A 14,760-nucleotide genomic window follows, 5' to 3' on the forward strand; every position below is an offset into this window, starting at 1 on the left:
CAAAGTGGGCCATTGCACTGGCTGAAAGATTAATCATTAAAAATAAAGTACTTTATTTAAAAAGTATTTGTATTTCATGTATTCTATTACTACATTTGGCCCGCAGCCCCGGATTGATGATAATTTTGGCCCACTTGGGGAAAAAGTTTGGGCACCCCTGGTATACATCCTATCCCTGACCTTACTTCCTAAAATTAGCCAGTAATCCTGATCCCTAATATTAAACATTTTTGAAAAATGTAAAAATAATGCATGACAAGTAACTGTCCCAAACCCTAAACTTAACTTCTATTATCCCTAGACATTCTATCCTCGATCTCATAACCTAAAATTAACCAGAAATCCTGATCCCTAATATTAACCACGGACCCCAACCCAAAGCCCCTCGCAYTAATAACTGATGTGAGGGGGTTACCCGATGCATTAAAACTGGAAGCAGAAGGAATCTGGACCAAGCATCAATATGTGATGAGTCTTGAGTGAGAATGTGTTAAACAAATGTGTAGTGAATGACTAATTACAGCCACACCAAATTTTGACATGATATCAGGAAAACTGGCTGAATTGTAGCCATTTTTGTGTTTGTTTTTAAGGTCAGCTGATTGTGGTGGCCATCTTCAGTTTGGTTTACTGTAAAAGTTAACAGAGGCGCTTTAATGATTATGTCCTGAAATTTAAATTTGTCCAGCAGTTCAGGAGACTTTTTGCTATTATAGAGAAATTAAACTATTATGGTGATTTCACTTAAAACTGCCTAAAGAATATGAAGTACACCAATTAGTTTAACAATATTATAGAGTTTTGTGTAACTGAGGATTGATTATCTTGTATTAGTTTTCACCTGTTAGGTCTTTTCCATTGGCATCAATGGATAATATGAAGTATTATTGTAATATTTAAACTGTCAAGTCATTTTGGAATGTCACCAGGAAATTTGCTTTTGCATTTTTAAAACAGGTTGTATTGTTTTTATTATGACAATTGACCTCTGAGTGTACAAGAGGACGTAACTGAAAGCAGTGTCTTCTCTTTACTTTGAGCTCTGAGGGGCACAGAGCTTTTCTGTGCTGATGTTGCATTCCAGCTGGAACAATCCCACTGTTTTCCAGACTCTAAAGTGGGTGCCTAATTCAGACAACAACACCCCCCACCCCCACGCTCCCCTCCTACCACCACCTCCAATACCCCTCACCCCTCTTCCACCAAACACACCCATTCCCCCCACTGCTCCCCATCCATCCATCCAACCAACCAACCAACCAACCAACCCACTCCTCCCATCCCCTGGTCTCCTGCCCTTATTTGGGTAGAGACATTCTGAGTAGAGAAGGGGGGGGGACGCAGAGGAAGGAGGGAGGGCGTTGAGTTGACACAAGGGAGGCAGGAGGAGAAACAGTGAGCACTCGCAGGCCTTTCTTAATAAGGACATGTCTGGAATTCAGGCCCCTCTCGCGGCGAACAGCCTCTCTTTCGCAGCACCTCTCTTGAACACACTCGTGCGAGCRCTCCTGAGCTCCGCCGAGGTCGTCAGATCGGAGGTCGAGCCGTCTGCCGCTACTCCTCACAGCTCGCGTTGCAGGAGACTTTCTGGCGTTTTCTCTGCTATAACGGGAGATAAACAATAGGCCAACATCCTCCCTTGCTCTGCCATCGGCCTGTAATTATTGAGGATGTTATCGACAACACCTGCGCTTTCATTAATGATGTCGAGCCTTAGCTTCATAAAACAGCAGACTGTACAACCAGCATCTGCTGCTCTGAGCGCTGAGGCTAAAAACTGCCTTTAGACACTTGTTGATGCCAGTGGACATTTGTATTAATTTACTATTTCATTGTGCTCTCTGTGCGATGACAATAAAGGTCTCTCTAACTAACTATTTAAATTTGTACCATTTAAAAACTACTGAAAACTGAAATCCTGCATTATTTCCTCATATATTGGATGAATCTAAAATATTATAAAAATAAATAATAATAATAACTTAATAAAATCGCATAGGTTGATGTGGCAAAACACTACCATAAATCCTGAAAACAATAATACTCAATTAACAATTCTCCTTCTGATTAGAGCTACAATTGACAATTGGATATTTTCTTACGACATTATTTTATTAAATATTTAATTAATCAAATTAGCCATCTTATGTTAATCTTTTCTGAGTTGCAGGTTACAATTATGTACAATTTGTCATTACATTTTGTCAACTTTCAAGCAAGTAATAATTATTCAGCACTTTTTTTAATATATTGACGGTCAGTTTGTACTTTAATTAAACAATTGTAACCAAAATATGTGAATGGGTGCTAACTATCACATGCCTTTGTTTATTTCAGACAGTTTTGATGAGTGTACATGTTTGTGCTCAGATATGTTGAGTAAAATATGCATATAAAGCATTTTGTTTACATTGAGTTTAGACCCATATTTCAGAATTACGCATCAATTTATCTGAGAAACTGAAGCTACCTCTTTTGAAGTGCACCATTTGATAAGGACAACTTTTTATGTTTTATAATGCATACTTGAAACATTTTTACTATGAAAACASTAGGCTTCAATTTGTCATTCATGACAATAAACTGACTTTTACTATTATTTTTCACTTCAAGAAAGGAAAATTAATAATGTGCTTTGTTGTTGATATTGACAGTAAGTGAGCCTCGCAATTTCAAAGCTAGAACCTTGTTTTTTTACACTCTTTAAAAATTCTAAAATAATATGTATTGATTTTGACCAATTGTGACCTTTTTATTTGATTTATTCACTTACATTTACAGCATTCCTCAGTTGTGTGTTCTAAAGTTTGGTTTGATGTTTTTAACAGTAAATACAGTAAATGTAAAGAAACTGGACAGAAAAGATTCAGAATAAACCAGCCCAAGCGGTTTAGTTATTTGAAGCGATGGAGCCTTGTGATCTGCGAGAACTGATCATCTGATCTGCTGATGGGGGCTCAGTTTCAGTGTTGAGTGACCCCGCCACAAACGGTCCATCATAGCCGGCCCCCTCTTAGCTAAAATTAACAGCCTGACTAGAGGACATTTGTCAAACGCTCGTTTGGGTCCATTGACGGCCATAAATTTAATGTTGTGTTTGGTAAGAGTGTCACAGCAGGACTCTTGTTGCAACAGTCGACTTGCCTTTAATCTTCTGTAATTCTTTGGAAATGATGATGAAAAGGGAATGAAGCCAACTCTAATCCTGAACCTTTGCTTTTCAGCCATGTGTTCATGCAGATGCTGTTGTCACACAGAAAATGTGGTTTCTCAGCTATTTATTGCATCGTCTGTTTTATGMCAATGATATCGTTTTTGAAAATGTCTGTACTGTATTAAGTAATCTGTGCTGTGATAGGGCTTGAATCCACTAGCATGTAGATAGGTCTTAAAACAAATCTAAATGATTTACAGAAATATTCACATAGTTTCTGTTATTCTCCTTTGGAGACTTAAACTTTCTTGGTTATTTTTCATAATGTTTTCAGAAATATAATCAGTGTTTTAAGACCTAAACAAGTGTCTTTTATTGGAAAAATCAAATGAAAAGTGGCACTTTTTTGGATTTTTCCTCGTAAAGTCTAAATGTTCATAGACCTGGATAATGGTTTTGTTCCCTGATGTGTTCTTTGTACTGCATTTATCAATTTCATTTTATATCTGTCGGTGTCTGCAGAAATGTTAACACAGAAACAGGACCTCGCTGTGACCATTGTTACCTCATTGACTTCCATTTCAGAGACAATACAGAGCTGAAAAGACAGCTTGAAAAATACTTAAGATCTTTTCCTGTAGTCAGCTATAATCCAACCACATTGGGAAACAGTTCCCAGACCACAAGAATTCTTCCAAACCAGTGCTGATTAGTGGGGTCTTTAAACTTTGTTTTATGAAATATCTTGAATTCATTTGAACGCTTGAGAGGATTAAAATCAGGGGAAATGTAGTAATAATTACAGTTTGCTTTGTTTATTCATAAAAAAAATAAAGATCTCCCGTAAGAAAAAAGTTCAAAGAAAGTATTGTCCTTGTACTAAAAGCTTAGCCTTCTTTGTAAATTATCCCTGTAGTTTTCTAAGAAAAAAAAAACGAGTTCATATACTTGGAAAATGTTAAGTGTCTTCACCGTAAACTTAAAACAAGTATCCATGTTGAAAACTTCAGTTTGTCTGCTGACTTGTTTGCCTGCTGGTTATCAGATCAGTGTGTTCCTGGAGTCATAAAACTGGCTCGTCCTGCTTAAACACCAAAAGTGTTTTCCAGCTTCCTCGTAGTTGCCCAACTGGTTGACTGTCTCTGAAGATGGATGTCGCGAAAACAAATCAAATCATGGCTTGTAATTATGCTYGACACAATCAAAGAGACAGTTTTCATTGTGTTTCATTTACATTTAATTACTCTGACAGTGCTATTATTAGTCAATCAGAGAAAATAAATGGGTATAATGATGAAGTGGTGCTGCGCTGGGCACATTTGTGATACTTTCTTTGTTTGCTTGTTTTTGATCCTCGGTTTAAAGCATATATGTTTGTTAAAAAACATCTTGTATGTGCTGTGCTTATGAGTCACAGAGGTTGGCTCCAAATCCATTAAATGGTTCCTTTTGTTATATTATTGTAAGAAACAACAGAGTCAGATTTGTTGTCGAATAGATTTGCCTGCTTACTTGAGGAATATGCATTGCGTACTTTAATCCTAATTTATTCATCAGTTGTTTTTGTTTCATTCTACAGATCTCCTACCGATCCTTTGCTGTCGGGGCTCGGGGTTGGGCCCAGTGGGAGCCGCCACCATTGCGTCCAACGAGTGGAGCGCCAACGGTAGCCCAGAAGATGGGCTTGATGGAGAAAATGAGGACAAGACCATGGACGGGGACGCYGAGGGCGTATGGAGTCCAGACATCGAGCAGAGTTTCCAGGAGGCCCTCGCCATCTACCCTCCCTGCGGCAGGAGGAAAATCATCCTGTCAGATGAGGGGAAGATGTACGGTGAGTCCACCGAAGCAGCAAAAGGACAATTATATGGAAATTGGCTTCATAATGAGTGTGCCAAAAATGAGAAAAACCATCCATTTCAGGCTGATTTGCAGCCAAAAACAAATGTTTACTACTCTGCTCTGAAGAAAAAGGAAAAATGCTTTTCTTCTTTTCTCGCTCTCGWAACAACTCAAACCCAGAGGTGAATGTTTTCTTTCTTTCTTTTCACATAGCTCTGCCGAACAGGTCTGTACCTGTTGCGCTGTGACCCACGGGCAGGTTCTTCCAGTCCCACTCGCACTTTCAGAACGGGTTATTGCTGTCCCGAGAGGCTCAACACGCCGCCATCTCGATTCACACCACTCTTTCTGCTCMTTTTCTTTTTTCGTTGCGGCCTAATTTTTACACCTAGTGTTTTCTTCTTTGCCGATCAGCATGAAGTCATGTTCTTGTCACCAAACGTTTCGTTTCTCCCCACGCGGGTCACGCTGGGCAAACTTCGCCTGCGGGTGACTGGGTGAAGCGCTGCGTTTGATGCTGGATCGCTCTGTTAAATTAGCAATAATTAGCCCAGCGTGAAGTAAGATTTAAGAACAAAAGCATGGTGCTGGCATGCTCCGCTGTAAAAGTTTTCACAATATCCATGAGGTTGTGTTTGTTTCCTGCAGTGGGTTCATTAAATTGCAGGTGTTGAGCCATTAATGCGCCTAAAGCTCCAGATGGACGTACTGGCAAGTGCTCCAGTAGAATCCCTAACATCCAGGTGTAGGAAATTGATCTCATTTGTCTGTTCTTATTGTCATCCCACCTCCTGATTCCTGCTGTTAATGTGACTCTGCCTTGATTAGATTCAGCATTTGAAGTTTGTAACCGCAGAAAGACAATAAATGTTGACGGATAGAATTCACGTGATTTGCTTTCAAACTTGCCGACCAAAAACCCCTTCAAACTTTACTGATGCAACTTGAGTCCTTCGCTTTCTAGTTTTGCAAGGATTTCATGTCTTTTTAATTCACATCCATCACATCTCAGAAACATGATGGTGATTTTGGCTTTATTGAATACCATCACTCTCTGCCATTCACACTTCAGACAATCTGTGTATTTTTATTTTTATTTTTTTTGACACAACTATTTGGTTTTTTTTAATCTTTTGGGCTCCTGACGTCACATTAGATTCTTCTGGTGTGATTCATAAGAATCGAATCTGAGGCACTCAAGCCGCTTGTATTGTCTAATGAAGGACAAGTGGCATACCTGAACATTTACTCAGCTACCGAATCTTTTTTTAGGATAATGTTAATCTCAATTTGCTTTAAACATCAACGTAGAAAGCAGTAATTAAGAAAATAAAACAGTTAAATAAAATTGTCAAATTATGTTAGCGTGATCTTAATTTTTAATAAATGATATTTCTCATTTGATTCATTGAAAAATACTGTTGGTAAAGTAAAATAAAAAGTTCATTTTAGGCAGGCTAAAGAAATCCATCCCTGTTCTGTTCTGAGCTGTAAATTTGCAGAACGACACAGTTACTTTTCGATGACTTGAATGTGACTTTTGTCCTGACTGTCTTAGCACAAACATAAAACATTTGATTTATATTACCATAATAATGTTTAAGTCCTGTTTCACGGGGCAGTTTTTTTTTGTCTCTAGCTCAATACGAGAACATCAACAAACATGGAGGTGATGTACAAACCTGCCCCTTTAGCAACAAACTGTCAGGACTCCTTTTAGGCTTTCTTTGTTTTTTTTGCTAAGGCACTAAACACCCTCTCCATTTACAAAAAGTCATCTGAGGCTCTGCTGGCAGAGCCAAGGCATGCCCCAGAAGAAGCCCCCGCACAAGGTGATTACCTCAGACGTCTAAAAGCTGCCCTGACGTGAGGTTAGGGGAATGTTAACGATTGCACAGCATGTAATCCTGCCTACCTTGCAGTCTCAGACTCCCAGTGGCCTCCAAAACTAGACAAGTCTAACCTCCCATTGGGAATTCCACTTTTTTTGCCAGGAGTTTTTTTTTTTTTTTTCTCGGTTGATGGGAAACCTTTGCACAAAGAGACTGTGGACAGTTTGGGACATGTGTAAAGTCTGTTCCATGAGTCAGTCAGTCTGGACTAGTGACATTCACTTTTTTTTTTCATTTAGATAATATTAGGATGATAAAAACATATATTGTTTTGGAATTTGTTCGAGAAAACATTTCTCTAGTTTATGATGTGGCCAGTTGGTAACAATATATCTGTTACTTTAACTAAAACTATTACACTGTTTCTTAAACGTATTCTACAAAAACTGCAGCGAAACACAATTACACAAAAGCAACAGTGGTAAGGAGAAGCATGGATGTTTTATAGTATTATTCATGCTTTTATTTTTATTTTCTGACTTGGGATGAGGATTATAGTTGTCACCTTTTGAGGAGCTGATCAGAGCGTGTAGGACTTTGGTTAAAGTTGATTTCTGTGGACTAACAAAACCACTGTGTATATAAAATTTGTCAGTCATATGCATACATTTGTAACCATACAAATGCAAGACCTTTTTTGATGATATCTTCTTACCGTCATGTACTCTCAGACCTGATCAGAACTCTCTCCAGAGATTTAGATAAACTAGTTTGACTGCATGATTAGAGTCCTGTTTTATAATAAAGCCAATATTCATGAACCATGCCATTCATTCTTCTGCTTCGTTAAGGCGGAGTAAAAAAAAATTAACCACCCTGTTGGTCCTCTGAAAAGCATAGCACATGTCAAACGAGGATGAGCCACAATAATATAGTGTCAGATTGCTCACCTTCTTATATACAGATAGCACAGCGAGTTTGTGTGCCCAATTATGAAATACAATATGACACGTAATCTCAAGAAGCTGAGCGGGAAAGAAAATTATACACAACAACAGTTTCAAATGTAGGATTGACACTATATTGACTTTAGGCCTGAATCCAAGAACACCTTTGACGTCTTTCGAGCTGGAATGCAGAGCAACAAAACCTCTGCAGCTGAAAATAATAATTACCCAAAAATCTGAAGAACACTGCTTCAGTAATTCATGCAAGACTGATACTGCAGTAGTTGTGCCCAGTAAGACTGAGAGGAGACACTGGAATTAAAGACATACCAGCTGGATAAAGAATGTTCTCAGTTTTGTTGTTTATTTTTTAATATCTTAGGTTACAGCTAAACTACGGAGCCCGCGAGGGGACACGGGGGGATTTTTTTCTTTTGCATTACCACGCAGTACTTTTGCGTTACCTTGCAATACCTTTGCGTTCCCTCGCAATAGTTTTGCGTTACCTCGCAGTATTGTTTTGCGTTCCCAGGCAAAGGTTTGTTTTGTATATGAACTTCATTAAATCATACGTTTTATTTTGAAATGTCCGGTTACCAAAACAGGATGTGTCGCTACAAGTTAGTGAAATTGACATTGATATTGCGTGGCTGCACTGTGTTAAAATATCGGCATATGACATACTTCCATGCGTGGTTGTGTGATATATTCATTCTGAACCTGAATTAAAGCAGTAGGCTAACTCGCTAATGGTAAACATGTGAGTTTGTTAATAAACTGGCAGGCACAAYAGTGTTTAACGACTTTTGCGAGGGAACACAAAAGGTGTTGCGAGGTAACGCAATATTTCTGCGTGGGAACGCAAAAAGAAAAAAAAGCCCCCATGTCCCCTCGCGGGCTCAGTATTAAACAACTCAGTTATTATTCGAAATGGATTTGATCCACTGTGCTACAACTTAAAGCAAAGAAGATATACGTTTCTTTTTAAAATTTTGTTTTATTCAAATTAACTCTGGTGCGAAATAAACTACTTAACCCAGTTTCTCGCTCGTTTCTGAAGAAGTATCCAAAATGACAGCAAACATGCGCCGAGCCATGCACAGAAACTGTGCCTTACGTTCAGATGTTTGCTCTTTGAGAAATGAAAAGGCTGGCACATCTTCTACTTTTAACTCTGAGGAAGCATCTGGAAAAAGAAATGTTGTTTTTCTTGTTATGCTTTGGGGCTGTACTGACACGTCGTTCACCTCCGTTTTCTGGTCTCAACAGGTGTGTCAAACTAAAAGCCCACACCTTTTTTCTCCCACACCCCTGCAGCTGTCACTCTTGCAAAGCATTCTGGGTAAGGAAAAAAAAAAGGAGACAGATGTGAGCACGGAAAAATGTTCATCAGGCCGCCGAGGTCCACACTTTTGGATTAGCCGCAGGTTTTGTGCATTTGCGCAGTTGTGAGAGAAGATGTGTGTACAAACCTAAGCGAGGGGGACTGAGCAGCTTGTCTGATGACTGCGCAGGCCTGGTGCTTCCCTGTCAGCCCCTCGCTGAGATGTTAGGAATGTTTTCAGTCATGGCTGAGCAGTATGTTAGCAATTTAGGATTACCTCAATGTTATGTGAAGGGAGGCGGGAGAAAAATATGGGTGTAGAAAGAGTTCAGGGGGAGAGACTGAGTGCTAAAGATGGAGCGGGAGAGGGAGAGGTTATGCCGAGTCGATACAGATCACCTTTTTTGTTTGCTATCTCAGCGTGGAAGTGGAAAATTCCAGTGTGTCATATAATAAAAGCAAAAGATGGGCGTGTCGGGTCAGCGAAGAAGTTAAGAATGACAGCCTGCAGCGAGCATAGTAAGGGTTGAGCAATCAGCGAGGGAGTCATGAGACTTCACAAAGTACAACTGAGGAGAAAGGGGGGAGAAAAGTGTGATTGTGGGAAACACGGAACAATGTGACTGTGCAGTCAAATGTACTAGTGTGTGTTTGTGTATAACCTGTCATGATTCCCTGCAGTGTAGACCTCTGGGTCTCTGACCTCGCTAACCCTCCCACCGTGGCAAGTCTGAGCAGATGTCGTCCTCCACAGCTGCAGACTGATAACGCAGTAAATCTCTGCAGAAATGCATAAGGAAGTAGTGCATCTAAAATATAACAGTAATGTTGTCTGTTACCCAATAAAACCAGTTTTTCCGGGTCTTTTAGTAAACGACAAACAGGCAAGGCTAATAATTGGCTGCAAGATGTGTAGCTGCATTTCATTCAGTATTAAAAATCGGACATTTTGGCTTTGTTCTGTTTCTTTGGCACCTTTTCAACGCCGAGCCTCTTGATTGAACACAGATCTGCAAGATGTCTGAACTCGGAGCTTCTTACATAGAGATGGTGTCGACCTCAGAACATGGCTAGCTGAAAACCTGGTACTTTTTTTTTCTTGTAGCCCTAAAATATTCTGCGTTGTCACATGCATTTTTTGAGAATGCATGAAAGAATGTTACCCAATTTAAAAATGATCTTTGCAAGTCAAAATGATTATTTGGATCATGAAATTAGATGCGAAACTTTGAAATTTTACCACTGGAATCACTCACAGCACCGACTTAACTGTGGTGTCTCTACATGAAGCCTGATGTGGCATATAAAGATAACCGCTAACTTCAAGTCTCTTAATATTAATCAGATGCTGTAGAAGAACTGAAGGCATAAACTCAGCTAAAAGTTAAAACCTGGCATTGCTTGTGAGGGAATACACATCGTCCATTGAGTTTTAATCGAAGATGGCCTCCACATCCCATCTGCCACAGCCAAATCTGTGTTGAGGATGACTCTCAGCTACTACCACACCAAATTTGAGCTCAGTGTCTGTAAAATTATTATTGGACATGCTTGTGTTTGCCAAGGTCACTTAGTAGGGGTTGCACCATTTGCAGTTTTCTGGCCGATCTCTGATCACCGATCTTTAAAAAAAGGTCTGACCTGCCGATTCCGATTTTGTCCAATAACAATTTTTTTAAAGGTCACAATACACCATCAATGTTCCAATCTTATTTTATTAAATAAACATTGAACACTGAACACCTTGAAACAATACAAACTTGTTTAAACCTGATATTAACTAGTGCTCACAGCAGAGCAAAAGGGGACAGTGGCTGATTTTCAGACATTTGTGGAGGTAGAGAACCTGATCTTTTCCACCAAACTTCTCTGATCTCCCAAATTTGAGGAAATCTGTGCCATGACAGCCTTCTTAAATGTGATAAACTCCAAAATATTCTTTGAATCTGATGATTACTTCCACAGGGTTCCCACACGTCCTTGAAATCCTTGAAAGTTTGTGAATGTGAAAAATATATATATATTTCAAGGCCCTGGAAAGTTTGTGAAAACAGCCAAAAATTACACTTGTCCTTGAAAGTCCTTGAATGTTTTTTGGGGATTGAAATTCTCTATTCACACGACTGATTTTCATCATCTTTTTAAAAAAAATTATAAAATTTAGTTTAAAAAAACTTACATTTGTTGCGGTGGATAACTCAGGATTACAGTAAACTGACATCATTGTTTCTGACTCAACATCTTCTGTGCTGTTCAGTTTTTCATTGAATTACATGATATTAAACCTGTTTATTGGTAACATTCTGCGGTAGCAGTAGGTAATTGCCATCATGTGTGGTTCTTGAATTTGAGGAAAYTGGWACTGGAAAGTCCTTGAAASGTCYTTGAATTTGATGTTGAYCAAGGTGTGGGAACCCTGCTTCCAAGAGTTTCATCCAAATCATACAAATTCATTAAATATTCTATTTTAAATATTTTGCAGAAAAGACAAACAGGACATAGATAAAAAACATTATTGCTCCATTTTTGCCTTCAGTAGTACAGAGTGTCAGTCTCATGAGACACACTTTAGATTTCCTGTTCAAAATCAACCCCTGAACTCTGCTGCAGCTTACCAAACCGTCTGTGATGATCTGCTAAAATTCAACCTGTAATGACTTTAGTGGAAAAGTAAATTAGGTTCTCCAGCTTTAAATACTGAAAATCAGAATTCTCAGACTGACTCATCAGTCTCAGCAAGCTCTTTCCTCTTAAATCTTTTACCTTGTATCTTTCTGTATGCACTGAGATGTCAGAGAAATTCACGACAAATCTGTGATGCAATTTTTTTTCTCTCTCTCTTTTGCCCCACAGCTGAAGAGACTGAGCGACAGTTGGGTGGGGGGTTGAACTGGCATTATTTTGCTCTGTGGGGATGGTCAGCAGCAGGTGCTGTTGTCCGTTGTCCATTCACTGTGGTGTTGCTCYGGGAATGGTCTGCTTTGCTGCCAGGTGGCAGTTGTTGGCAGATACAGTTATGGCTTTGTGTTTCCTCTAAGAGTGGCTGCCCTTTTCAGCTGCCCCTTTATAACCAGTGACCCCCCCAGCTTCCCCCACCCGTCTCCCTAAACCCCTGCTTCTCCCAGAGATGGAAGTCCATATGAGCGTGTGTGTGTGTGTGTGTGTGTGTGTGTGTGTGTTCACCCGAAGCTCCGTGTTCGCAGGCCCAATCAGACTGGCTAGCACAGATGTGACAGGCTTGCAGGAATGCTAGGAATGCGGAGGCGCCGGAGCGGGTGTGTCCATCCTTGGCCCAGGGGCAGAAGGGGAGGAGCTACCTCGGTATCGGCAGACAGCTCAGCTCGGCTCTGCTGGCTGGCTGCCGGACCGACTGGTTGGCCAGTACGGGTGAGTGCTGCGGGCCTGCAGAAGATGGCCTGCGGTACTTTTATGGTAATTGCACAAACCAAGGCCTTCTCGAGGCCAAGTACGAGACGTCTTTCTCCTGTCATTATGCATCTGGGAAGCTGTTAAACTTCTTAAACACATGCTCTCCTCTGTGTTTTCCCTGTATGTGTTTAAGAAGGCACATCTTGACCAATTTTGTCAGCATAATTTTCTGTCAGCAAGTTTAGAGGCATTATTCATAATGATACACTGGTTCAACCTCTGCCTTTGGCCCCAATTTTTCAGCCACAAAAACCCAGTAAGCGTGACTTGGCAGAGAAGAAAACCGAAAAAGCCTGACTTTCCTTTGAGACAACATAATACAGCTTTTTGTGCTTCTCATGCGCTGCGATGGGTTTTTACTTGATTGCAGCTGCGCTTTACTGCAAAAGCAGAGCTTGTTAAATCTCCTGCACAGCGATGAACATAAAGAGGAGCGTGAAAGCCCAGAATAGATGCCTGTTAACGCCACAAGATGTTTGTGCAGAATTTCGAGTGGAGATGCTATGTCTTAAAAAGCAAGGTTCTGTTTTCTAAGCCGTCATTGCAATTAGGCTGCAGGGCGATGCAAGGAGACATTAGACATGTGAAATGAGCAAAATAAAACTTTGAGGCAAAACAAGCGAACCTACTGAACATAAAAATGTTTAATAGGAAACAGACTAAAGTTTGGTTGCTGACTTTCAGGATGCTGTTTTGTTTGTACAAAACGTCAAGAGATGACAACAGCGCCACCTTCTGTCAATTGAAGAAAAGTTGAATTGTTTTTCATAACTTCATTCTCCGTTTTTTGTTTCAGGTCGCAACGAATTGATTGCAAGGTACATCAAGCTGAGGACAGGCAAAACCCGCACACGAAAGCAGGTAAGTCAGAAAATGTGTGGTTCTGCTGCTGAAAGACACAGAGTAACAAATGAAATATAATAAATAAAACTAAAATGTTGCACTTTTTAGAGTTGGGCAAAATCATATTGTGTGCAATTAATCTTCAGAAAAATGTTGATTATGTTTTGGATTATTGCTGCCAGGAAGACTGACTTGAGATTTCCCCCATCAGTCCGCTCGATGCTCCTCTCTGCTTCAAATAAGACGAACATTTTTTTTTAAAAAAGTTCTTTAATTTATTTATCATAACTCTTGTTTTATTTGGTCTATCAACACAATTTGAAAATTGATGTATAGCCAAAAGTCTGTACTTTTGACACAATTTGGAACAGATTTTTACGGAGAGCAAATCTTTCCCACTAGAGTGATTTAAATTGGTCATGAGACTAGGGCATGCAGGTGACTCCAGGTGATTAGTTGTCATATTAATTGCTATTGGCTAAATACCACAATTAATCATGATTAAGTTTTTTTTTTTGCCAATACTGCCCAACCCTAGCACATTTCTTGCAATCGATCTGCTGAACTGCACATTTTTAACACATTTTAAAGTTATGTTGTAAAAAATTGTTTTTTGATAAATGCTTAGTAATTTCAGAGCAACTTAATATTACAGAATAATACATGTTGTTTTGTAGTGAATGTCTGCAGCAGGTTATTGTCTGAGGGAGTCGCCCACAATGCTGAATATTTTGATTATATATAGCTCAGTAAAGTGGCTCACTAACCATGCACAGTGATTTGTGTTTTGCAACTATTATAGTTTGTCTTGAACATTTAATGTTAGTTACACATCTTTTAGAAAGACAGCTTGTTATTGGCCCTGTTTTGAAGCAGCATTTACAGTATAAAACATGCCTGGTAAAAAGAGCAAGATTTCTTTTTTATATTCTATGTTTTACACATTCCAACCTATGATAATTGTCTAAACAAAAGACAAAATTGTATTGTATTTGGTAACCATTATTCATGAAATGCAAGGCTTTTAACATTTGGAGTAACGTTGGCAGATGTGTACTGTTGTTTGTAGGAGTTTTGAGTGAAATTTGCTGCGGCGGTTTTGCCTTGCATTCCAGTCTGGTGCACTTTTAGTGTAAAATTGAAGTTTAATTTTCCTCTTGTTAAAATGTTGAATGCTTCTGAGCTGATGCTTTCTGGTCTTGTAGTCGTGTGTAATTTAGTTGCATTAATCTGAGAAAAAACAGGGTCAAGATCAAACAGACTCTGAAAGTGAATTATTTATTTCTAAGCATTGATATATTGTCAAAGTAGAAGAAGAATCAATGCAGCTTAAAGGGATCCCCAATTAGTTGTAACATTAGACTTTATTTGATGAACATATATTTTAAC

General features: G+C 39.3%; 1 protein-coding gene across 8 annotated transcripts in view; it reads left to right on the forward strand.

Moving 5' to 3' along the window:
• Positions 1-14,760, forward strand: part of tead3b (TEA domain family member 3 b) — a 35,251-nt gene that overhangs the window by 11,316 nt on the left and 9,175 nt on the right. For all 8 annotated transcript variants that reach the window (XM_014009509.1, XM_014009513.1, XM_014009510.1 and 5 more), the window contains exons 3-4: positions 4,734-4,988; positions 13,325-13,389. In XM_014009509.1, coding sequence (XP_013864963.1) covers positions 4,865-4,988; positions 13,325-13,389 — 189 coding nt within the window. In that variant the 5' untranslated portion in view covers positions 4,734-4,864. The remainder of the gene's footprint in view (positions 1-4,733; positions 4,989-13,324; positions 13,390-14,760) is intronic.

This window comes from Austrofundulus limnaeus, unplaced genomic scaffold, assembly GCF_001266775.1.
Source record: "Austrofundulus limnaeus strain Quisiro unplaced genomic scaffold, Austrofundulus_limnaeus-1.0 Scaffold59, whole genome shotgun sequence".
NCBI lineage: Eukaryota > Metazoa > Chordata > Actinopteri > Cyprinodontiformes > Rivulidae > Austrofundulus > Austrofundulus limnaeus.